Source organism: Bison bison, unplaced genomic scaffold (assembly GCF_000754665.1).
Source record: "Bison bison bison isolate TAMUID 2011002044 unplaced genomic scaffold, Bison_UMD1.0 scf7180017864331, whole genome shotgun sequence".
Taxonomy (NCBI): domain Eukaryota; kingdom Metazoa; phylum Chordata; class Mammalia; order Artiodactyla; family Bovidae; genus Bison; species Bison bison.
The window spans coordinates 8,199,147-8,222,545 of NW_011494903.1; the positions used below are offsets into that span (position 1 = coordinate 8,199,147).

Genomic DNA, 23,399 nt, shown 5'->3' on the forward strand with positions numbered 1-23,399 from the left:
AGATAGCATATTGAAAAGCAGAGACATTACTTTGCCAACAAAAGTCCGTCTAGTCAAGGCTATGGTTTTTCCAGTAGTCATGCATGAATGTGAGAGTTGGACTATAAAGAAAGCTGAGTGCCGAAGAATTGATGCTTTTGAACTGTGGTATTGGAGAAGACTCTTGAAAGTCCTTTGGACTGCAAGGAGATCCAACCAGTCCATCCTAAAGGAGATCAGTCTTGGGTGTTCATTGGAGGGACTGATGCTGAAGCTGAAACTCCAATACTTTGGCTACCTGATGTGAAGAGCTGACTCATTTGAAAAGACCCTGATGCTGGGAAAGATTGAGGGCGGGAAGAGAAGGGGACGACAGAGGATGAGATGGTTGGGTGGTATCACCGACTCAATGGACATGGGTTTGGGTGAACTCCAGGAGTTGGTGATGAACAGGGAGGCCTGGCGTGCTGCAGTTCATGGGGTCGCAAAGAGTCAGACACGACTGAGCAACTGAACTGAACTGAACTGAATGTGATACTGTTAGAAGATGGAGCCTTTAGAAGGTGATTAGGTCATGAAGGCTCATGAACGGAGTTAGTGCCCTTAGAAAAGTTGCCCAAACCAGTTCCTTTGCCACTTATGCCAAGTTAGTGATGACAGTTAGAAGATGGCTGTCAATGAGGAAGTAGGTCCTCACCAGACCACATCTGCTGGCACCTTGATCTTGCATTCCCCAGTCTCCAGAACTGTCAGAATAAGTGTCTGGTATTTATAAGTCATGAAGTTTATGGCATATTTGTTATAGCGGCTGGAACAGACTGAGACAACCTGTATCATGACGAGGCATCGTGTGATTCACGTGCACATTAACGTTTAAGAAGCCCTGCTTTATAATGAGATTTTTAAGAAATAAGGCCCTTTTAAATAGTTTTTGCTCTTTCCAGCTTTGAGATACTTATTTTTTCCACAACAGTTGCCATAGGCCACACTTAGTCTTAGTACTCAGTGTGATTCCCTGATTCTAGTCACTGGACCTAGAATGACTAAGTCCTTTCTGCCAGCTCCAGGCAGCTGTCAGCTTCTCTTGCCTCTGAGCAAGGCTTTGGGATTAAGGTTTCTGTAGGAAGTCAGTAGCACACTCCATTTGAAACCTGGTTCCCTGGTGGCTCAGATGGTAAAGGATCGACCTGCAATGCAGGAGACCTGGGTTCAATCCCTGGGTCAGGAAGATCCCCTGGAGGAGGGCATGGCTACCCACTCCAGTATTCTTGTCTGGAGAATCCCATGGACAGAGGAGCCTGGTGAGCTACAGTCCACAGGGTCGCAAAGAGTCAGACACGACTGAGGGACAACGCTTCCTGCTTCCTTCCTTCTTCTGCTATCTGTGCTATTGCTTTATATGTATTGTCACATTAACCCTTACAAGACCCATATAAGGAGGCATCACTATGCCCACTTTCAGAGAAGTGCCCAAGGTCACATGGTTAGAAAACACACAAGTGGGCATTGAAATCAGCATAATTATAAACCCTCCCTTCTATGTGTTCTCCTGTCACCCACTGCAGCCTGCAGTTCTCTTATCTAATTCAACTAGACCAGCTGCAAACATCCTTCCACCTCTAAAATCTCTGGATTCCTTGATTTAGTGAACTCTTAGGAGCTTCATTGCTAATTAAGAATTCTATAATAATTAGTAATAATAAACTCATCAAAGCGCCTCTATTCTGTTTGAATATCTAGCTCACAGTTCTCTATTTGTTACAGTTTTTATTTTTTTAAGTAGCTGTTTGTTTCGGAGAAGGCAATGGCACCCCACTCCAGTACTCTTGCCTGGAAAATCCCATGGATGGAGGAGCCTGGTAGACTGCAGTCCATGGGGTCGATAAGATTTGGGCACAACTGAGCGACTTCACTTTCACTTTTCACTTTCATGCATTGGAGAAGGAAATGGCAACCCACTCCAGTGTTCTTGCCTGGAGAATCCCAGGGATGGGGGAGCCTGGTGGGCTGCCGTCTCTGGGGTCGCACAGAGTCGGACACGACTGAAGTGACTTAGCAGCAGCAGCAGCAGCAGCTGTTTGTTTATCTGCTTCTTCTCCTTGGAACTATCTTCTGGGGAGGAAAGGATGGAGGTGCTGTGTCTTATTTATGTTTATATCCCCAGAAGCTAGTAGAGGTTTTCTGTATAAATTTAGTACTCAAATATTTATTGAAGTACATGACGTGGGTAGACATAAAGCTAGACTAGGAAACCCTCCAATTGTAGCAGTCAAGTGTTCAAGTCAGTATCTAATATAATCCACCATTATGATTATATCCATATATTTATATTCATAAAATAAAACCAACATTCTATTTGCACAGTGGAAGGTTTATTTCGCACATCAGTTCTTTCATTTTTTTTTTTTTAATTTTTTGAAAATCCATCCTGAACCCTACATCAGTTCTTTCAAATGGGCAGGGATCTTCTGCTCTGTATTTCCTCTGCTCAGTGGAAAAGTAAATTTGAAGAAAAGAGGCATACATGATAGGAGAACTTAATGGCAGTATAACAACCATTGATCTAGTCACAAATGGTAGTTTTGAGAAACAAATATATACGTTTTGCATAGGATCAATTAAGAACAAGGGTTCTCAGTTGGTGCCCATTTGTCCCCCTGGGGGACATTAGACAATGTCAGGAGACATTTGTGTCTGTTGACTAGAGGAGAGGTTGTACTGGCATCGCATGGAGGAGGCCAGACATGTTGCAAAACATCCTACAATGCACAGAACAGCCTCCAACAAAGACTTCAGTTCAGTTCAGTTCAGTTCAGTCACTCAGTCATGTCTGACTCTTTGCAACCCCATGAATCGCAGCACGCCAGGCCTCCCTGTCCATCACCCACTCCCGGAGTTCACTCAGACTCACGTCCATCAAGTCAGTGATGCCATCCAATCATCTCATCCTCTGTCATCCCCTTCTCCTTCTGCCCCCAATCCCTCCCAACATCAGAGTCTTTTCCAATGAGTCAACTCTTCGAATGAGGTGGCCAAAGTACTATCCATCCCCAAAATGTCAGTCATGCTGGGACTGAGAAACTCTGGTCTAGACAGACCCTCCAATAGAGCTAGGCTTTTAGTACATTTTGTTTGGTTGACTGCTTGGCTCAGCACAGACATCCTTGGCATCTCCATGATTGAATAAAGAGCATCACTGTCTAATGGTGATCCATCGCATCACATGTCCCAGAACTGCCCCCTGAACCAGCAACAATGTAACCACCTCCAGGGCTTCCCTTTCTTGCTGGAGCCTACCAGGGCCCCTACCATCCAAACAGGTCACTCTATGTACCATTTATCTGTTTAAATACATGCACCTCACCCATAACTAGACTACATATTCCTTGTTAGCAGAGAACATATGTTTTTTTCATTGTAACCCACTGGCCACTGTTCCCCATAATTCTGCCTTAAAATGCTTTGTCACTCAGAGCATGACAATGATGTGCTTGGAATTCAGTGGTTAAACATTTGTTCATCTGTAAATACTCTCTATGGTAAACTGCAATTAGACAGAATGTGAGGTGACTAGAATCATCCATTCTTCCAACATTCTGGATAAATTAGGATTCATATTACCTGGCATTCAGATTTGTGTTCCTGGGATCAGGGTTTAGGTAAGTTTAAATGTTTAAGGTTTGAGAGAGAATTCCTTAAGCTCTGTTTCATTCCTTAATTCTCTGATTTGTGAGAATATTGTATTTTTTAGGTTTTTTTAAAAAAATTATTTATTTGGCTCCACCAGGTTTTAGTTGTGGCTTGAAGGATCTTCGATCTTCTTTGCAGCATGTGGGATCTTTTAGCTGCAACATGCAAATTCTTAGTTGTGGCAAGTGGGTTCTAGTTCCCTGACCAGGAATTGGACCCAGGCTCCCTACACTGGGAGAGGGGAGTCTTAGCCACTGGACCACCAGGGAAGTCCCAGGATGTTGTCTTTACCTGGCAGATAAAATGGAGACTTCACTGCTGCTGCTGCTGCTGCTGCTAAGTCGCTTCAGTCGTGTCCAACTCTGTGTGACCCCATAGACTGCAGCCCACCAGGCTCCCCCGTCCCTGGGATTCTCCAGGCAAGAACACTGGAGTGGGTTGCCATTTCCTTCTCCAATGCATGAAAGTGAAGTCGCTCAGTCGTGTCCGACTCCCAGCGACCCCATGGACTGCAGCCTACCAGGCTCCTCTATCCGTGGGATTTTCCAGGCAAGAGTACTGGAGTGGGATACCGTTGCCTTAGAAAAACAAACACAAAGCTGATCTGACTAGGTAGATAGATATTTCTCTTTGGTAAGACAGGATGGAAGGTTGATGTTTAAAGATATTTGCAGGAGGATCGGCCCTACACTTCGTTGTAGGTAGATGTGTTTGGCATCCCTCTGCTTACTCCCCTGGACATCCTCCGACCCCATGGTATGCTCCTGCTGCAGCCCAGCACTCTTGGATGTCACTGGTGCCCACGGCCAGGCAGACCATCTGAGGAGCACTTACTGCTTCAATATTGAGACCTGCAATAGCTTGTCTGTACCAGGAGCACTTGCTTTTTAAAACAGGAACCTCAAAGAATGAATCACTAATGGCAGAATTTCAAATGTTAGGCTGTAAGGGCAGGATTCTTTTTGAGAAATCGCTTCTCAATGTCCCTCAGATCACACTGTCTTTAAGTGTAAGCAGATAAGGCAAGCACCGGAGAAGGCAATGGCACCCCACTCCAGTACTCTTGCCTGGGAAATCCCATGGACAGAGGAGCCTGGTAGGCTACAGTCCATGGGGTCTCGAAGAGTCAGACACGACTGTGCAACTTCACTTTCACTTTTCACTTTCATGAACTGGAGAAGGAAATGGCAACCCACTCCAGTATTCTTGCCTGGAGAATCCCAGGGATGGGAGCCTGGTGGGCTACTGTCTATGGGGTCACACAGAGTCGGACATGACTGACGTGACTTAGCAACAGCAGATAAGGCAAGCACCAGAAAGACTTCAGGTCAGGATCCTGGAACAGGATAACAGGATTTTTAAAAATTCATACTTAGGGATTTACCTGGTGGTACAGTGGCTAAGACTCCATCCTCCCAATGCAGGGGGCCTGGATGAAGGAACGAGATCCCACAGGCCAGAGCTAGAGTTCAAATGCTGCAATTAAAGAACCCGCATGCCACAGTGAAGACTGAAGATCCCAAGTGCTGAAACTAAGACATAGCATAGCCAAATAAAGAAATAAATATTTTTAAATTCATATTTAAATTTTTGTTTTTATTTTTTCTGTGGCTATCAACTGGTATCAAGTACCTTTAGCTTTTGTTTTCTATTTTGTTTTATTGAAGTATAGTTGATTTACAATGTTTCAGGTATACAGCAAAGGGGTTCAGTTATACAGAGGCTTTTTCAGGTTCTTTTTCATTATAGGTTATTACAAAATATTGAATATAGTTCCCTGTGCTATATAGTAGGTCCTTGTTTTTTTATCTCTTTTATATGTAGTAGTGTGTATCTGTTAATCCCAAACTCCTAACTTATCCCCCCAAGTCACACTTTTAACTTGTCATAGGGGAAAGAAGAGAGATTCCAAGGCTGTTTGATCTTTGCAAACTTGTGTCACTCTAAGAAACTTATTAATAGATCAATGACAATGCAATAATTATATTTTATTGCAATCAGAAACTAGGGCTCTTAGGGCCAGGAGTTTTAGTTCTTAAGCCATGTTGAGAGTATAGTTTAGAAAATCATGGGACTTCAGATGGTGGCAATGTTTACTAAGTGCTTACTATGTGTCTAGCATGTTACTTTTTAAAAAAAATCATAATCCCCATATTATGAATGAGGAAGTTCAAGTTCACAGCAAGTGTATACTAGAGCCAGGCCTTGAACCCACACATCCAGCCCAGGTGTCTTAGCCTCTCCCTGTGTTACTTCTCCAGTTATAACCAGGCCACCTCTGCTGTCCTCAGGGAACTTTCCCACTGAAGTAGAGGGCCTGCACATGATGAGAGAGAAGACAGTTCTAATTAATGCTAATACAGCTCCTTCTTTCTTTGCAGGTTTGGGAGGTGCTCTCGGTTACCTTTTGGGTGCCATTGACTGGGCCCACTTGGAAATGGGAAGACTGCTGGGCACGGAATTCCAGGTCATGTTCTTCTTCTCCTCGCTGGTGCTCACTTTGTGTTTTATTATCCATCTGTGCAGTATCCCTGAAGCCCCACTTAGAGATGTTGCAAAGGACATTCCCCCACAGCAAGCCCCCCAGGACCTTGCCTTGTCATCAGACAAAATGTACGAGTATGGGTCTATTGAGAAAGTAAAAAATGGTTATGTAAACCAAGAGTTGGTGCTGCAGGGAGGAAAAACCAAAAACCCTGCTGAACAGGTAAAGATGCAAGTTCCTTTTTATTTACTCAGGAAAAATACTCTTGTTCTTTCCTTGTGTTCATTCTTTTAACATTGATCCTTGTCTTTGTTTTGCTTGATTATTTGATGTAAAGAGTTTTGTTATCCTCAAATTGAAATTTTGTGAATCTACCAATTGAATCTGCAAATGCCCATTAGCTATTATCCCTTGGAATTAAAACTTTGCACCTAATAGAAAAATGTGTGCATTTCCCTCTTGTCCTTCTGCCTCTGACTCTTTGCAGACCATCAAATCAGGGAAGATGAAGCTGACTGTAAAATGTTAGGCCATAAGATAAGCCTGGAATTATCCATCCTCAGGCTAAATTAGGATTATAAATTTGTTATTCCAAATAACAGCATCCCCAGTTGGCAACTGGAGGAACTAAGAGGCTATTGGGATGGAGCCTTCATTTTATTTTGATCATACAGTGAATAGAGAAAATAGGAGAATCTAGGCCTCCATAGACCTGCTGAGACCTTGGGGCTCCAGACTGCCTGTGGGAAAACATTTATACTCCCTGCTGGTATCGGGTAGGATGGAGCCCCCTTGCTCTGTGGTTCTGCAAGGCAGCAGCATGGGATTCATGGAATAGCTACACAATGGAAGCCATTTGATCATTAGATGTGTGTGTTTTTGAAGCTTTATTTAAGACATATCAGATAGAACACACACACATATATACAAAATGAATGTTTTTTCCCATTCCCTGAGAGAAGAGAGGATTGAAAATTTGCCATAAAGGATATTTACAGATGAACAACTGTTTAACCATGAAATTCCAAAAAGACAGCATCCTTATCATGCCCTGAGTGACAAAACATTTTAAGGTGGAATTAAAGGAAACAGTGGCCAATGGGTTGAGATGAAAAAACATATATTCTCTGCCCACAAAGAATATGTAATTATGGGTGATGTGCATATATTTAAACAGATCAATGGCACATACAGTGACCCATTTGGATGGTAGATGCCCTGGTAGGCTTCAGGGAGAAGGGGAAGCCCTGGAGGTGGTAACACTGTTGCAGGTTCAGAGGGCAGTTCTAGGATATGTGGTGTGACTAGATCACCTCACCATTAGACAACCATGCTCTTTATTCGATCATGGAGATGCCAAGGATGTCAGAGGTCATTTGCAGAACCAAGTGTTTAACTGCGAAGAATTTTCCACAATGGAGATTGTGGGAAAAGCTATGCAGACACAGAGAAAAAAACAGAAAAGATATACACCCAAAATGCTCATTGAAATTATTTTCTTTGTGTGGTGGGCTAACAGGTGGTCTTTATTTTCTTTTCTAAACCCTTCAGTGTATTCAGCATTTCTGTAATAGACACGTATTACTTTGAAAATAAAGAAAAAATAATGTCAGGGTTAAAGGAATAAAACCAGACAGAGTTTACTTAAGATAAGTAGATACGATGGATTATGACTGCCTCTTTGCCCTCTTTGCGTTGACTGGCTCTCAAAGAGTCACCCAACAGAGGCTGTCTCAGTCTGCCCCGAGGCTGTTGTGATGACTGAATGAAATCAAGTGTGTGGAAGTCTTTTGAAAGGCATAAAACCCTCTACACCATTAGGAGAAGAAATGCATCAAATACAATTAACTTGTATCAGCATATGCCACATGCACAACACTGTAGGCTCTGAATGCTTCTATTACATAGGGGAAAAAAAAAGAATAATATATCTTAGGCTCAAAGTCAAGTACCTGACTGCTATTCCAATAGTGCATCTCGGGAACTTCCAGCTGAATAGTGGGCATCTCCACAGTGTCAGGTCCTAACATTCTTGTTTGTCAAAGTCATTACTTTCCAAAATGAGGGTGGCTGTGCAATTTGAGAACTGGGATTTTTTTTTTTTTTTAATGTCAAGAGGCCTGAATTATTTCATTGTTCAAACTGCATACCATAAAAATCCATCTCTATTTCCTCCCCACCATCAGTTGCTCAACATTTAGTCTCCTTCCGAGGGTACTTTTGTGCAGTTCTGTCTCCCCCTCATGGCTCTGTTCATTTTTCATTTATAGATCCATCATGACCCAATCTCCAGTTGACAAATGCATGCAGTAAAACAACTCCCAACAGCTCAAAATCATCGCAAGGGCTTTACTAAGGGAACTGATGAGTCAGTGAATAAGATGCTAGCTGAATTTTCATTCTGAGTTAAAATATCCAGAAAGACTGAGTATTTATATTCACAGCTTTTACAGAAAGGCATAATTTTGAAGCTTTTATTTATTTTGGGGAGAAAGGAAAAAATTAGGTTAACAATGAAAACAGGCTGAAATTATATATAAGGCCAAAGCATAAATTAATATTTGAAATGAGGCTGGTCAAATTCACTTTTTAAATTTTTGAATTTTTGGAAAGAAGGGAAAGAAATTAAAGATGAATCACGTGGTCTGAGATATGAAAATCAGGCTGTTATTCCTCAGTCTATATCATTAATTGTTTCTTCCTGTAGTCAAGGGAAAAAGTAATAGTTCTACGTTGGATTTCTGCTATGGTCACCATTTATTTAGACAAATACCATGTGCTACATGCAGAAAATATTTTTTTCTTTACTCCATAGTAATGTCTATGTATTTTTTTAAAAATACTGAGTAAGTAGAAAAAGTCAGTGGAGTCATGGTCATTAGGTTAAATACTATAAAATCCACGAAATAAAAACTCAACTTGTACAACAACCCTACAATGAGTGAATATAATTTCCTGCATCAAAGAAGTAAAAAGCATTATCATAGAAGATTAAGAGTTATAAAACAATTTTCTCTTATAGTTAAAATGGAAAAATCTTGGGAGACTATCTTGTAAATAAACTAGCTAAGATCCAATTTTATTATGTCAAGATTCAGGACAAATAGAAATCAGACAGAAAGAAAGACCCATCACCCTACCATGGTTAATGTTTTCTGTCTCAGTGTCTTCAGGGCAGCTGATTTCTTAATATTCCCGAGATATTTTTCTTCTCTCATATGACAAGCTATTAAAAGCTGTTTCTTTTACTTCAAAACAGTTGTGTTAATAGTTCAATTTTTTTCATTCTCTCAAAGCTACTGACACCAATAAATTACAGCCTCTGGTTTTAACATAATTCAAGTCTAGGTTAAAGAATTAGGGGGCATATGTATTCATCTTACATGTGTCTAGTTTTGTGCATATGTGTATGATCTACAATGTTCTCACTTCTGACTAGACTTAGGGCTCATTTACACATGTTGACTGATGGCAGGATCCAGAGAAATATACCAGGAGGAGGTACCTGACCCAGAGCAGGGAGCTGATTGGCTCGATGTAGTAATTTTCTACTGCAGCATAACAAACTACCACGGATTTAGCAGCTTAAAGCCACATGCATTTATTATCTCAGAGTTCTGTAGGTCAGAAGTCTGGGTGGGCTCAGTCAAGTGCTCTGCTCAGGGTCTCACAAGGCTGAAATCAAGGTGTTGGTGTAGCTGCCTTCTCATCCAGAGGTTTGAATGGGGAAGAATCAGCTTCGAGCTCATGCAGGTAGAAGCCAGCTTCTTGTGGTTGTCGAGGTCCTTGTTTTCTTGCTAATTGATGGCCAGGGATCAGTCACTTCCTGGAGGTCACACTGAAGTTCTCCCCTGTAGCCCACTTTACCTTCAAACCCCAGCAATTCTTGTGCTTTGAGACTTTCTGGCTTCCCCTTCTGCTCCCAGCCAGAGAGAAACCTATGCTTTTTAAACGGTTGATATGATTTCATTAGGGTCACCCAGATAATCTCCCTGTTCATTAACTTGAAGCCAACTGGTTAGTAACCTTAGTTACTTCTGCAAAATCCTTTTGCCATAGAATAGAACAGAATCATGAAGACAGAGAGTATAGAGGCCATCTTGGAATTTGGATGACCAGATTTTAAGAATCAAGAGATCTAAGAATTATAACCATCTAGGGCCTCACTTAAATCCATGAGCTTTATCCTTATACAGTGGTTCTGTCATTCAAAGACAGGAGGTTTGATGGGTGGCTCTTACATCTTGGCTTAAAGCAAGTCTATTTCTAGTCCCTTCGCTCTTATGTCCTTAAAGCCCTGATATAGGCCTGAAGCTGTGAAGTATCTGCACATACATAACAAAACACCTCCTATGAGAACACTCCATGGAAATCATGGTGCCATGCCCAAATGGTGTGACCTTGTGTGATGGACTACTAATAGATCCCACAGTGGGCTGTGTGTCTACACTGAATGTCACACCTGTTTGGTGTTTTATTCCAGACTCAGAGGACAATGACCTTGAGGTCACTGCTGAGGGCATTGAGGAGCATGCCCCCTCATTACCGCTGCCTTTGCATCAGCCACCTCATTGGATGGACTGCCTTCCTGTCCAACATGCTCTTCTTCACAGACTTCATGGGCCAGGTAACAGACTTGTCTGCACACGCTCTTTGTCTCACACACCGATCGCTCCATCAGCACCTATGGAGCTTCTGAGCACCTCTAGGATGGGCACAGTAAGAGCAGAAGAGAGAGTACCTTCAGGGAGCTGGCTTATAAACAAGTTCCAGAGGGAAGTTTCTACACCCTGAACAGTTAGAAGACACTATGGGACCAGTACTCGATCAAATACAACAAGTAAGGAAAATTTGAGGTGAGCGGTAGTGGTCACAGCAGGCTTAATAAAGGAGGGGCAGTGTGATTTGCGTCTTGAAGGGTGAGTAGGAATTGGAGAGGGAGGGGACAGGAAGGAAACATTCCAGTTGGAGATAGGACTGGCATATGTGGAGATGAGTCTGAAGCCTGTTGGCTGTACCAGAATAGGGGTGACAGGGTTGCCTAAGCCAGGTGGAGCCAGATGTTAGACAGGAGGAGGGATGTTCAACATGTGAAGGATGTTTAGATTGCAGGCAGTAGGCATTAAGTCGTCCTGAGTGTCCTTGAGTGGAGGTGTGAAAGGATGAAAGGGTGACACAGACACCCTGAGGTCTGTGCCCCCAGCAAGGGGAAGAGACACAGAGCACATGAGAAGGGGTCCTTACCAACCTGCACTGGGAACTCAGCAGCCCCAAATCTCTCTTGCAGATCGTGTACCACGGGGATCCCTACGGTGCCCACAACTCCACAGAGTTCCTCATCTACCAAAGAGGGGTCGAGGTTGGATGCTGGGGCTTGTGCATCAACTCTATGTTCTCCTCACTTTATTCTTGTAAGTAAGCCTCCTCCTCTTGAGAGTGTCTTCTAAGGGCTCTGGTCTAGCAGAATCTTGGACTTTATTTTTGGTAAATATATGGAGATCAGGAAAACCCTTTTCCCTTAGAAGAGACTTCATCAAGTAGCCTTTTCCCAGTGAATCCTGGGTACAATTCTCCACAGCAATTACTTTGTACTTGGAATCAGGGGGCTCCTGATCAAGATATTTTGGGAAATAAGAGGAAACCTTGGAAACAACATGGTAAAGTATTGGATGCGTGAAGGATCATCACAGCCAAGATGACTGATTAACAGCAGGTCTGGGTTCTGCTGCAGTGAGATCACCATGAGGTTTCATAAGTACACTTATTAATCTAGACAGAAAATGGGAGGGATGGTTAATATGATAGGTGACAAAAGTAACATAACCTTAGCTCCGATCAGTAGGGTGGTATGTTATAGGAGCCCTCTTCTAGATTGAGAAGGACAGCTTTTCTTCTCAGGCATCAGCTTTCCATGGGGTCTATTAACTTCACCCACCCACCCCCAACCTTGGCTAAATTTATCTATGGGGACACTGTATTCAAAGGGATTTCTGGGATTGGATTTAACTATGTCCAAATGGATGTCCTCTAACTTTAGGGCATCACACAGGCTCATTTTGTGCTTGCTAATTTGTATGGAAATCTCCAAGTGCTGTACACATTGAGTTAAATGAAAACTCAGGCCTTTAAAATGTATGCAGGTCCCTCATTTGGAATGGAAATTTGGAAGCTTCTTCAGTATTGTGGGAAAAATAGCTGATGCGCAGGGCAGAGGTCCAGACTTTGGACAGGCCCAGGGGACAGCAGGGTTATGGCCCAGGTGGAAGCAGGGGAGGCAATGGAGGACAATCCGTGGTACCATTCCCAGGGGCATCATTCTGTCACTGAAGTGTGCTTCTTGTTGGGGAGGAAAGTGAATGTACACAATGTCCCCTAGCCTGGCATTTAGCCCTTTGCCCAGCTAAAACACAGCTAAAAACCTGTTTTGAGGTCAAGAAAATCTCTTTAAAGTATAGCCCAAGTGGGGAAAGGGGACCTAATATAAGCATATCCATGAACCCCATAATCATCAGATCAGATCAGATCAGTCGCTCAGTCGTGTCCGACTCTTTGTGACCCCATGCATCGCAGCACGCCAGGCCTCCCTGTCCAACACCAACTCCCAGAGTTCACTCAGACTCACGTCCATCGAGTCAGTGATGCCATCCAGCCATCTCATCCTCTGTCATCCCCTTCTCCTCCTGCCCCCAATCCCTCCCAGCATCAGAGTCTTTTCCAATGAGTCAACTCTTCGCATGAAGTAGCCAAAGTACTGGAGTTTCAGCTTTAGCATCATTCCTTCCAAAGAAATCCCAGGGCTGATCTCCTTCAGAATGGACTGGTTGGATCTCCTTGCAGTCCAAGGGACTCTCAAGAGTCTTCTCCAACACCACAGTTCAAAAGCATCAATTCTTTGGCTCTCAGCCTTCTTCACAGTCCAACTCTCACATCCATACATGACCACAGGAAAAACCATAGCCTTGACTAGACAGGCCTTTGTTGGCAAAGTAATGTCTCTGCTTTTGAATATGCTATCTAGGTTGGTCATAACTTTCCTTCCAAGGAGTAAGCATCTTTTAATTTCATGGCTGCATTCACCATCTGCAGTGATTTTGGAGCCCAGAAAAATAAAGTCTGACACTGTTTCCACTGTTTCCCCATCTATTTCCCGTGAAGTGATGGGGCCGGATGCCATGATCTTCATTTTCTGAATGTTGAGCTTTAAGCCAACTTTTTCACTTTCACTTTCATCAAGAGGCTTTTTAGTTCCTCTTCACTTTCTGCCATAAGGGTGGTGTCATCTGCATATCTAAGGTTATTGATATTTCTCCCGGCAATCTTGATTCCAGCTTGTGTTTCATAATCATAAAACCATAGAATTCATTATTTTAAAATTTATGGTAACCAAATAGTGGTGGCTTGAAGCTTACGTTTCCTTAGCAAAACCCTTTCTTCCCCTTGTTGTTCAGTTGCTGAGCCATGTCTGACTCTACAACTCCTTGGACTGCAGCCAGGTTCCTCTGCCCATGGCAAAGAAAACTGGAGTGGGTTGCCATTTCCTTCTCCAGGGGATCTTCCCAACCCAGTGATTGAACCTGCATCTCCTGCATTGTCAGGCAGGTTCTTTACCACTGAGCCACCAGGGAAGCCCTTTGCCCACCTTGGGCTTCCCAGATGGCATTAATGGTAATGAACTCGCCTGCGAGTGCAGAAGTCAGAGACACAGGTTTGATCCTTGGGTCCAGAGTATACAAATTAAGAAGAAGGGAAAAAAAAAAAAACTTGCAGGAGGACAATCAGGGAGCATTAGACTGAAAGGATTTAATAACTTATCCATCCACTTTGTGCTTTCAAGATGTAGGGCAACTATTTACTACCATCCTCATTCTTTTAAGAAGAAAATATTTTTCTAAAAGTCATTAGCCTTTTAATTTTATGTCAATTTTAACTTGTTCTCCTCAAAGAATCCCTCCCAGGGACTCTTCCATTATCTACGTTGAGCTCCTACATGAATTTCACGGCTTTTGAAAATTCAAGAGCATGTTATTTTTTAGAACCTTTCTACTTAAAATCTCTCTATACAAGAATCCCTCCTATTTTAATAGTTTTTGAAAGTTATATTAATGTATAAACCTGTGATATTCCTAAGACAGTGAGTTAGAACTAAAATATTCTCTATAAAATACCAACCTTTAAGCCCTGCCTAAAGATCTTCAGGGGCTCCCATAAGATAGAGTGGAGGTCCTGACCTTGGTGCTCCAGGACTCACTGTCTGGCCTGGCTCATTCTTGGACCTCAGTCACTCCCAAGCAGGAACTCTCCCAATGACCCACTTCCCAGCCGGTCTCATGTCTGTGTATTTATATTTGGTTTCTTCCGCCTAAGCTGCTGTTTCTCCCTCCCTACCCAGCCAGACCCAACTCCAAAATGCCCCTGTTTGTGCCATCTCTCAAGTCTTTCCCTCTGCACTCCAATCCACTCTGGGCAGAATCGATCATTTGCCGCAATTCCAGAGTACACTAGATAACCCTGTATTTTGGACTCATCACATAACACCAGGTTGACGACCCAAAATGTCTATCCAGAGGGACTTTGGTAGGGCAATCTGGCTGCTGAGGTAAGAGATGGGGGATGGCGATAAAGGACTGTTTTAAAGCTCCTTTTACACAGCAGGTACACTTAGATTGATGAGTATAGTCACACTGAGTACTGAAATATAGCCAATTGTTCATAGCATAGACTACTATTCAAAGCTGGGGCCTTAATCAGTCATTTCTCTCCAACCCTAAGGAGAGGCACAATGTTACTTAGTATCAGACACAGCAGAGGGCAAGTCAACTTGGCTGACAGTTACTGATTTCGCTTCATAAATAAAGCATTCTTTGCCAGATTTTCAGTCTTTATAGTGAAGTTAGTTGTGTTTCCAAATATCTTTTTATCACCTTTTGCCTTCTTTCTGGTTGGCCCATCTACTTGGTGAGAGCATTTACCTAAATAATACTGATGGTATCTTTCAGGTACTGAGACAACTTATATTGCACTTTCTGCATAAATGCAATCGTTAAGCAAACTAGATTTACACTGCTTCTATTCTCAGCCTTGACAACACCCCTCCAAGCATGGCATGAATTTAATAGAGGAAGCAATGTTGTTCCTTTAACATTTCAGAATTCCAAATTGATACCAATGTAATACATAATAGATACAAATTTAATTCGCCTGCAATGCAGGAGACCCTGGTTCAACTCCTGGGTTGGGAAGATTCACTGGAGAAGGGGTGGCCTACCACTCCTGTATTCTTGGGCATCTCTTGTGGGTCAGCTGGTAAAGAATCCACCTGCAATGAGGGAAGCCTGGGTTCGATTCCTGGATTGGGAAGATCCCCTGGAGAAGGGAAAGGCCACCCACTCTAGTATTCTGGCCTGGAGAATTCCATGGACTGTATAGTCCATGGGGTCGCAAAGAGTCAGACATGACTAAACGACTTTCTCTTCACATATTTAATGCATAATTGATATAACAATAATACAAATGGAATACAGATGAGGTTTCTTGTCTATGCAATGTAAATCTAATAATTATTTCAATAGACATGGGAAATTTCACTCTTAAGTAGGCACATTTCTAGCTTCTATCATGTATCTATCTCCTGGATTCATTTGTTCTAGAAGCATGGGGTAGAGGAAAGATAAAACTATGGATTAAAATAAATGATTAAAAAAGGAAGATAAAACGTTCTTAGGGATTTTCCCTACTGTGGTGAAAAACAGGAAAATATTTTAAAGCAAAATTTTCAGTTTTAAAGAATGAGCTGTACCATAAGTCTTTTATGAGCAAGCCAAGTTTACCTGCTTCAAGGAGACCCCAGTGAAAAGTCAACCATATTAAGCAAAGTCTGTGTTTTTGAAATTATGATAATCCATGTTAACTTGATGTCTTCTGTGTGCTTGGCATTCGGCTGGGGGATTTCACAGCTATTTTACTTCATTTGATCCTAGTAACAACCGCCAGCAAGGATTTTACTAGTTCCATTTTTCTGATCAAGAAGCTGAGGCTTTGGAGAAGTTACAGAGCTTGTCCAGAGTGTGAGGGTGCCAGCGATGGGGAGGTGCCTGGCACAGCAGGGTCCCCTGACCGGACCAGGAAGGGCTGGTATGTCAGGGCCAGTGTCGGCAGATGACGTACCTTCTTTACCTGCTTCTCAGGTTGTGGAGACAGCATTCGGGTGGGGCAGAAAAACTCAATGTCTCAGCTTATTCCATAAACTCTGGTTATGCTCATTTCCTCCAACCTGACTTTGGGTCAAGATAGACCTGGATTGTCATTTTGGTCCTGCTGGGATAGATCCCTGTGAATTAGAAAGAACTGCACTTTTCTCGCATGTCCTACAGCCCCAGGGTCCCATAACAAAGGTGGGTTTTCAATCATCTCTTCTGCATCTTGTGGCTATATACAACTGCCCACTACGCAGTACCTGGTCCTTCCCTGTAGAAAAGAAAATCAACCCAGGAAAGCAATCTCCAGCTCTCCTTTATGCAAAGGATTCAAAACTGATTCCCAAAACCAGCTGTTTTCAAGCATAGATAAGGGGGTTCTTTTGTTCCTGACTCAATATCAAAGGGAAGATTTAAAAAAACAAAAGTGAATCTTCAAAAGCAAAGGTTGTCTGAAATTATGAGACATTGTGAGGCACTGCCAGCTATAATTTCTCCCTCTCTTCTCCCCACAGACTTTCAGAAAGTGTTGGTTCCCTGCATCGGATTAAAGGGTCTGTACTTTATGGGGTATTTGCTGTTTGGCCTGGGAACAGGATTCATCGGGCTCTTCCCGAATGTCTACTCCACCCTGGCCATGTGCACCTTGTTTGGCGTGATGTCCAGCACCCTGTACACAGTACCCTTTACCCTCATCGCTGTGTATCACCATGAGGAGCAGGTTTGTGGTCCAACCCCAGTGCTGAGTGACATCTGGAGCCCCCTGGGAAGGTGGGGGAGGTGGGGGGGGTACTTGGGAAAGTGTAGAGCAGAGCTGGAAAATATGGGTTCTTGAAACTGCATCACTAAAATGTCCAGCCAGATGCTACGATGGCCTGGCCAAGGCATGACCACGTTCCCAGCCCACCCTCTCCTCCTTACTCTGAAGCCCAGTGCACTTGGGAGCAGTCAGACAGGCACCATTACTCCCACTTGTCAGATTGGAAAAGGGAGGGTTGGTAATGCTGAGAAGCCAGCCCACAATCACACAGAGACAAAGCAGCGGAAACTTTGGGCTTCTGACATGTGCCATGCACCTGCAGTCATTTCTGGGTGCCACAGCGAGGGCCCTGGCCCTCAACCACTACAGAGGCTCGGTGCCATTTCTGGGAGTTACTGGTTGAGCAATATTTTCCTTGGAAATGGGGTTTTAGTAAGTCACGCCCTGTGTGCAGGGAGGAAAGCTGGTGGCAGCTGGTTAACTCTCTAGCTGCCTCAAGGGAGGCCCGCCCCATCTCCGTTTCCATCTGGGAATTCAAGCCAGAGGGCAAGACACCACGTGGCCCTAAAAAAGCATTAGGTTGGGAATTTCTGCTCTAAAATTACCACCTTTTCTTATCAAAATATGCAACTGTCCCCCTGAAAATAGGCTTACATTTCCCCAAATGTAAAAGCTAAAGAGAACAATTAGCTTATTCATCCCAGCAGGAAACTGCAAAAACGCTGAACGCATGTCCATGTGACTAGAACACTGGCCTTCTTTTTTATCATTTGATCTGGCAAGCGCAGTGGGGCAGGGTTGCACTAGGTGTTAAAACCTTTAAACAAGAGTTGTAGCTGTCCTTACCCCTGGGAGACATTGTCACTAATGTTTCAATGCATGGTAGGCACTTAGCTGCTAGAGATACAGCTGGCATTGAGAACCGCCCCTCCAAGACAGAGTTGTATGATACTAGGCCCCAAACACTGGAGAAGGCAATGGGAACCCACTCCAGTACTCTTGCCTGGAAAATCCCATGGATGGAGGAGCCTGGTAGGCTGCAGTCCATGGGGTTGCTGAGGGTTGGACACGACTGAGCGACTTCACTTTCACTTTTCACTTTCATGAATTGGAGAGGGAAATGGCAACCCACTCCAGTGTTCTTGCCTGGAGAATCCCGGTGACGGTGGAGCCTGGTGGGCTACCGTCTACGGGTTGCAGAGTCGGACACAACTGAAGCGACTTAGCAGCAGCAGCAGCAGCAGCAGCAGGCCCCAAACACAGAGGCTATGGACTCAGAAGAACCTGGATTCAAATCGTCCCTCCCCCATTTGGCAGCTATGGGACACTGGGGAGTCATAAAGTGGAAAAAATAGTCATTCAGTTGTATCCAGTTCTTTGTGACCCCATGAACTGTAGCCCGCCAGACTTCTCTGTCCATGGAATTCTCCAGGCAGGAATACTGGAGTGGGTTGCCATTCCCTTTTCCAGGGGATCTTCCTGACTCAGGGATCGAACCTGGGTCTGTTGCATTATAGGCGGATTCTTTACTATCTTCATCACCAGGGAAGCCCAGAGATCTTCTCCATTTATTTACTAAGTGTCACTCCAAATGAGTTCACTTTTAGATGGGAACTACAATGACATGGTTCAGCAGCCACAATGATGTGCACGCGTGAATCAAATGGCACCTGCCTACCTCACCCTTCACGCTTTCCCTATTTCCCCAACCCCCTACCCCAGGCCCCTACAGGTAACCATTTTCTTCAGATTTTTGTCTGTCTTTCTAGTATTTTTGAATGAAAATCTAGCAATTACAAATTGCATTTTCTCATTTTCCTTTTCTTATTCAAAGGATACTATGCATTTTCCTGCACAATGATTTTTTTAAATTTAATAGTGTAGGAATTATCATTCAGACTCATAGAGCCTTAGTTTTCTAATCAAATGGGAATGATACACCCACCTTATAGAATTGTTGGAAAATTAAATGAAATGAGATAGTATAGGTAATCTGCTTATCATAATGCCCCTGGCACCTTGCAAAGACTCAAAAAATGGTAGGTAGTAGTAGTATTGTTATTATGAGGTTAACGATAATAATATGGGCCTCCCTGATGGCTCAGATGGTAAAAAAAAAAAAGTCTACCTGCAATGAAGGTTACTGGGGTTCAATCCCTGAGTCAGGAAGATCCCCTGGAGAAGGGAATGGCTACCCACTCCAGTATTCTTGCCTGGAGAATCCTCATGGACAGAGGAGCCTGGCTGGCTGCAGTCCATGGGGTCGCAGAGAACCAGACATGACTGAGGGGCTAACACTTAGGGGCTTCCCTGGTGTCACCATGTGCCTCTGGAAAGGTGGTAAGCATGAATGAAATAACGTAAGTGAAAGAGCCTTGCTCAAGCCCTAGCACGTATATGATACCTGACAAATGGCAATGCTATCAGCCAATTCAGACCAAATGTCAAATAGTAATTAAACATTAATCTACTAACCAAACAACAACCCTATTTTAAAAGGTTGAATTGCTTTTTTATGTTGCCTCACCTAACATATATCTGTGATTCAACATCCTCCTGAAAGTGTTTGAACTTTCAACTCTAAGGAAGGGATGAAAAGGGAAAATTATTTTTCCTAATCCACTGTATTTATTGAATGCTTGCTGCTAAGTCGTTTCAGTCGTGTCCGACTCTGTGCGACCCCATAGACGGCAGCCCACCAGGCTCCGCCATCCCTGGGATTCTCCAGGCAAGAACACTGGAGTGGGTTGCCATTTCCTTCTCCGATGCATGAAAATGAAAAGTGAAAGTGAAGTCGCTCAGTTGTGTCCGACTCTTGGCGACCCCATGGACTGCAGCCCACCAGGCTCCTCTGTCCATGGGATTTTCCAGGCAAGAGTATTGGAGTGGGTTGCCATTGCCTTCTCCATTGAATGCTTAGGAAGAGAGAATTTTGTGTTCTTAATCATTTAACTCTCATAGTTAATATTCAAGATTTTGTGGCAGGTAGGGGAAAGGCAGGGGGTGGAGCTTGAATCAAATAGCAGGGTCCTAAGGTTGTGTTGGAACATGTTTGTGTGCTGTGACTACGTTGGCATTGCAACAGCAGAGTCATGTGTTTGTAACCACAGCTGCAAGTATCTGTTATCTGGCTTTCTAAAGAACAAGTTTGCTTGCTGACTCTGCCCTATGGAACAGTTGGCATAGATCAAATGCTGTCCCTGTTCTTGCCTTGCAGAAGCAACGGGCCCTGGGTGGGGGCCCGGATGGCAGCGGCAGAGGGCAGGGCCTGGACTGCGCTGCCCTCACAAGCATGGTGCAGCTGGCTCAGATCCTGGTTGGAGGTGGCCTGGGCCTTCTGGTCAACACGGCCGGCAGCGTCGTCGTCGTCGTGATCACGGCCTCTGCGGTGGCGCTGATCGGCTGTTGCTTTGTGGCTCTCTTTGTTAGATATGTGGATTAGGTCAATAAAGAGACATGGTCCCTACTTTCAGACACAGTGGCACATGCAGCATGAAATCAGTCTTTATCTAGCTCTGCGTGTTTTGTATCTGCCCTTTGGATGCCACGTATTATGACTTCAACTGCAGTTGCTGCTGCTGCTGCTAAGTCGCTTCAGTCGTGTCCGACTCTGTGCGTAACTACCCCTTATTCCCAGCCAGCTCTGTCCACATCAGTCTCAGTATTTCAAGCATGACTTGTCTTAGGACAGACTGGGTCATGCCTCCATTCGCTGGTGGCAAAGGGCGAGTATGGTGACAGCACCTCCTTGCAACTTTATCCCTAAGTCACTGCAGTGGAATGGGGAGCCAGGGTCTGTTTTCCACAGGGCATTTTAGGCCTTGATGAAACCTGAGACGCCAACTAACACACACTTGTGATGCTGGAATTTATCCTGTGATGTGATTTTTTAATTTTTATTTTTTAACTAGGGGTCCATATATAGACAGGAAGGTTATATTTTTCATCCAGTGCATCATTATGCAAAATAAGGCTGGTGATTTGAGGTATTAATTCATTCATATTCAATTCATATTTAACTCACTCATAATTAATTCATGTTAATTTATACTATCCCTACAAGTCTGCTTGAACATCTCATGCTAGAGGATTTCCCACTTAGAAACAGCTCATCTTGTTGATATAGTAAAAATCTTTCTCTCTAGCCTGCACTTTTATTCCAGCCCCTGGAGTCTCAATGGAAGCCTTTCAAAGAACTGCCTCCCATTTCTCCTGTGATCCTCTCTTCTCCAAGTAAAGCAGCATTTCTCAGCCATACCCCTTGAAGTTCATGATGGCAACATGGTTTAACAGACAGACCGTGAGCTTTAGAGCTGGGCTGGTTTGGGATCCTGGCGTTGCTGCTCCCCAGCAAGCTACAGAACCTCAAAAGCTGCACTTGTTCCTCTGTACATTTGGGGTAATATTGAGTTAGCCAAAAAGTTCGTTTGAGATTTCTGTAACATCTTATGGAAAAAACCGAGGGAACTTTACGACCCACCCAATACTTCCTACCGCAGAGAGTGGTGACCATTTGTAATACCTAAGCCGTACAGAGTGCTTACCACCATTCTCAGCATTTTACCCATGTTAACACAGCAATCTTGGGAGAACCTGCTGCTACTGATCTCCATTTTCTAGATGAGGAAACAGAGGCAGAGAGGTTTATAGTTCTCATCTGAAGCTACATAGCTCCGAAGTGGCAGAGCTGGGCTTTGAACGCAGGCACTTGGGCTCTGCTGTTTCCTATAAGAGCAGCACTCAGCCTGGAGGCTGGCCGCTGGTCTGCACTTGATACATGACAACCATCGTCGTTATTTTTTAAAGGCTCACCGTCCTGCTTCCTGAGGCCTAGATCTCCCCATCACCTGTCCTTCATAAGTGTTTTCTATATAATTCAAGATGTGCCTGAGTGGTGCAGAATGATTTGCCCACATGTTTCTCCAAGTTAAAACATGTTATATGGTTCCTTCTCCTGCCTCATCTTAGAGCTGGTTGTGTAATCGCTGCCTCAGATGAATTTCTAGATTATGGAGACCTCCCATGCTGGAAGGGAATTTGGAGACACGAAATGAGCTGCTTTGAGAACAAGGACACAGGGATTCTGGCTGTTGTCTGGCTTCCTGGTGCATAGCAGAATGGACGGTTCGGTAGCGTGGCCAGGAGCCTGCAGTGTAGGCTCATTTGGGGAAGGGGTACTGCAAAGGAGAACTGTGCTTGGGGGTTCTTTGGGTTCCCTTTCACAAAACCTCCAGGGGAATGAGGGGTGCAGGTCCACTCCTAACGTTTGCATTTGCAGGGCCTGGGGAAGAGACCGCTGATGAAGGCCCCTCTGTCCCTTTCCCACCCTTATCCCAGTCCAGCACTGTGAGGGCCCCTGTGGGCACCTTGACACCTGCACGTCCATAGCCTTCCCAACTCCCCACCCTTTATCACACCTGCAAACAGTCACCCTCAGCCTCCCCTCACACCTAAGGGTGCACAGACTCAGCGGTGTCTACCACCTTCAAAAGGAAAGGACCCACGAAGCCCTTAGAGACTCAGAGCCATTTAGATGGGGAATTCGACATCTTGCACACCAAAGCATAGCCTAGGGGGTGGAGGTGCAGGGCTCCAGGCAGCTCCATGGATTCCTTGCTATGTGGGAAGGGGTACAGGTGGGAGTGGAGGATTGAGCAGCACTCTCTAGTAGGGGACCCGGGGTGGGGGTCCTGGCTGCCCAGGTCTGATGGCTCCAGGCTGCAGTTCTCTTGGTTGCCTCCCTTTTAAGAGCCTGATCTCTGTGCTCTTGGGTTGTAGCAGGGGGAGTGCTAGGGTGTGGGGTGGTATTTCTGGGGTACCCCTGTGGATCTGAGCTCTTCTAGTTGTGTAGGGTGGGGCAGGAGAGGAAGGAGGTCAAGCCTTACACCAAAGTGGTCACTCCTTCCTTTCCCTGCCCACACTTGCCACCTGCAGAACACACACAGCTTCCTCATTCAGCACCAGGTTCTCTGGGTTCCTGCAGTTTATCCCATTTTCTCCAGATTAATTTTTTTCCAGACTGAGCTGAGCTTTCTTCTCAGACCTCAGTGTGCTGTGGCTCCATTGATCAACCTCTGAGCCTTGCCTCCCTCCTGTTCACAGTGGCACTTATTTTCTGTCCAATCCAGGCCCCCTGCCTTCCATCAGTGTGTGTGTGTGTGTGTGTGTGTGTGTGTGTGTGTGTGCGCGCGCACGCGTGTGCTGTTGCTTCAGTCGTATCCAACTCTTTGTGACCCCATGGACTGTAGCCCTCCAGGCTCCTCTGTCCATGGGATTCTCTAGGCAAGGATAC

At 44.3% G+C, this 23,399-nt stretch overlaps 1 protein-coding gene across 2 annotated transcripts in view; it reads left to right on the top strand.

Moving 5' to 3' along the window:
* The window catches only part of SLC45A2 (solute carrier family 45, member 2), a 37,507-nt gene extending 15,838 nt beyond the window's left edge, over positions 1-21,669 (top strand). The window contains exons 3-7 of one of the 2 annotated variants that reach the window (XM_010853828.1): positions 6,051-6,376; positions 10,638-10,781; positions 11,442-11,565; positions 16,863-17,068; positions 20,325-21,669. In XM_010853828.1, coding sequence (XP_010852130.1) covers positions 6,051-6,376; positions 10,638-10,781; positions 11,442-11,565; positions 16,863-17,068; positions 20,325-20,549 — 1,025 coding nt within the window. In that variant the 3' untranslated portion in view covers positions 20,550-21,669. The remainder of the gene's footprint in view (positions 1-6,050; positions 6,377-10,637; positions 10,782-11,441; positions 11,566-16,862; positions 17,069-20,324) is intronic. The other variant, XM_010853829.1, reaches the window with a different exon arrangement.
* Positions 21,670-23,399: the final 1,730 nt, after the last annotated feature.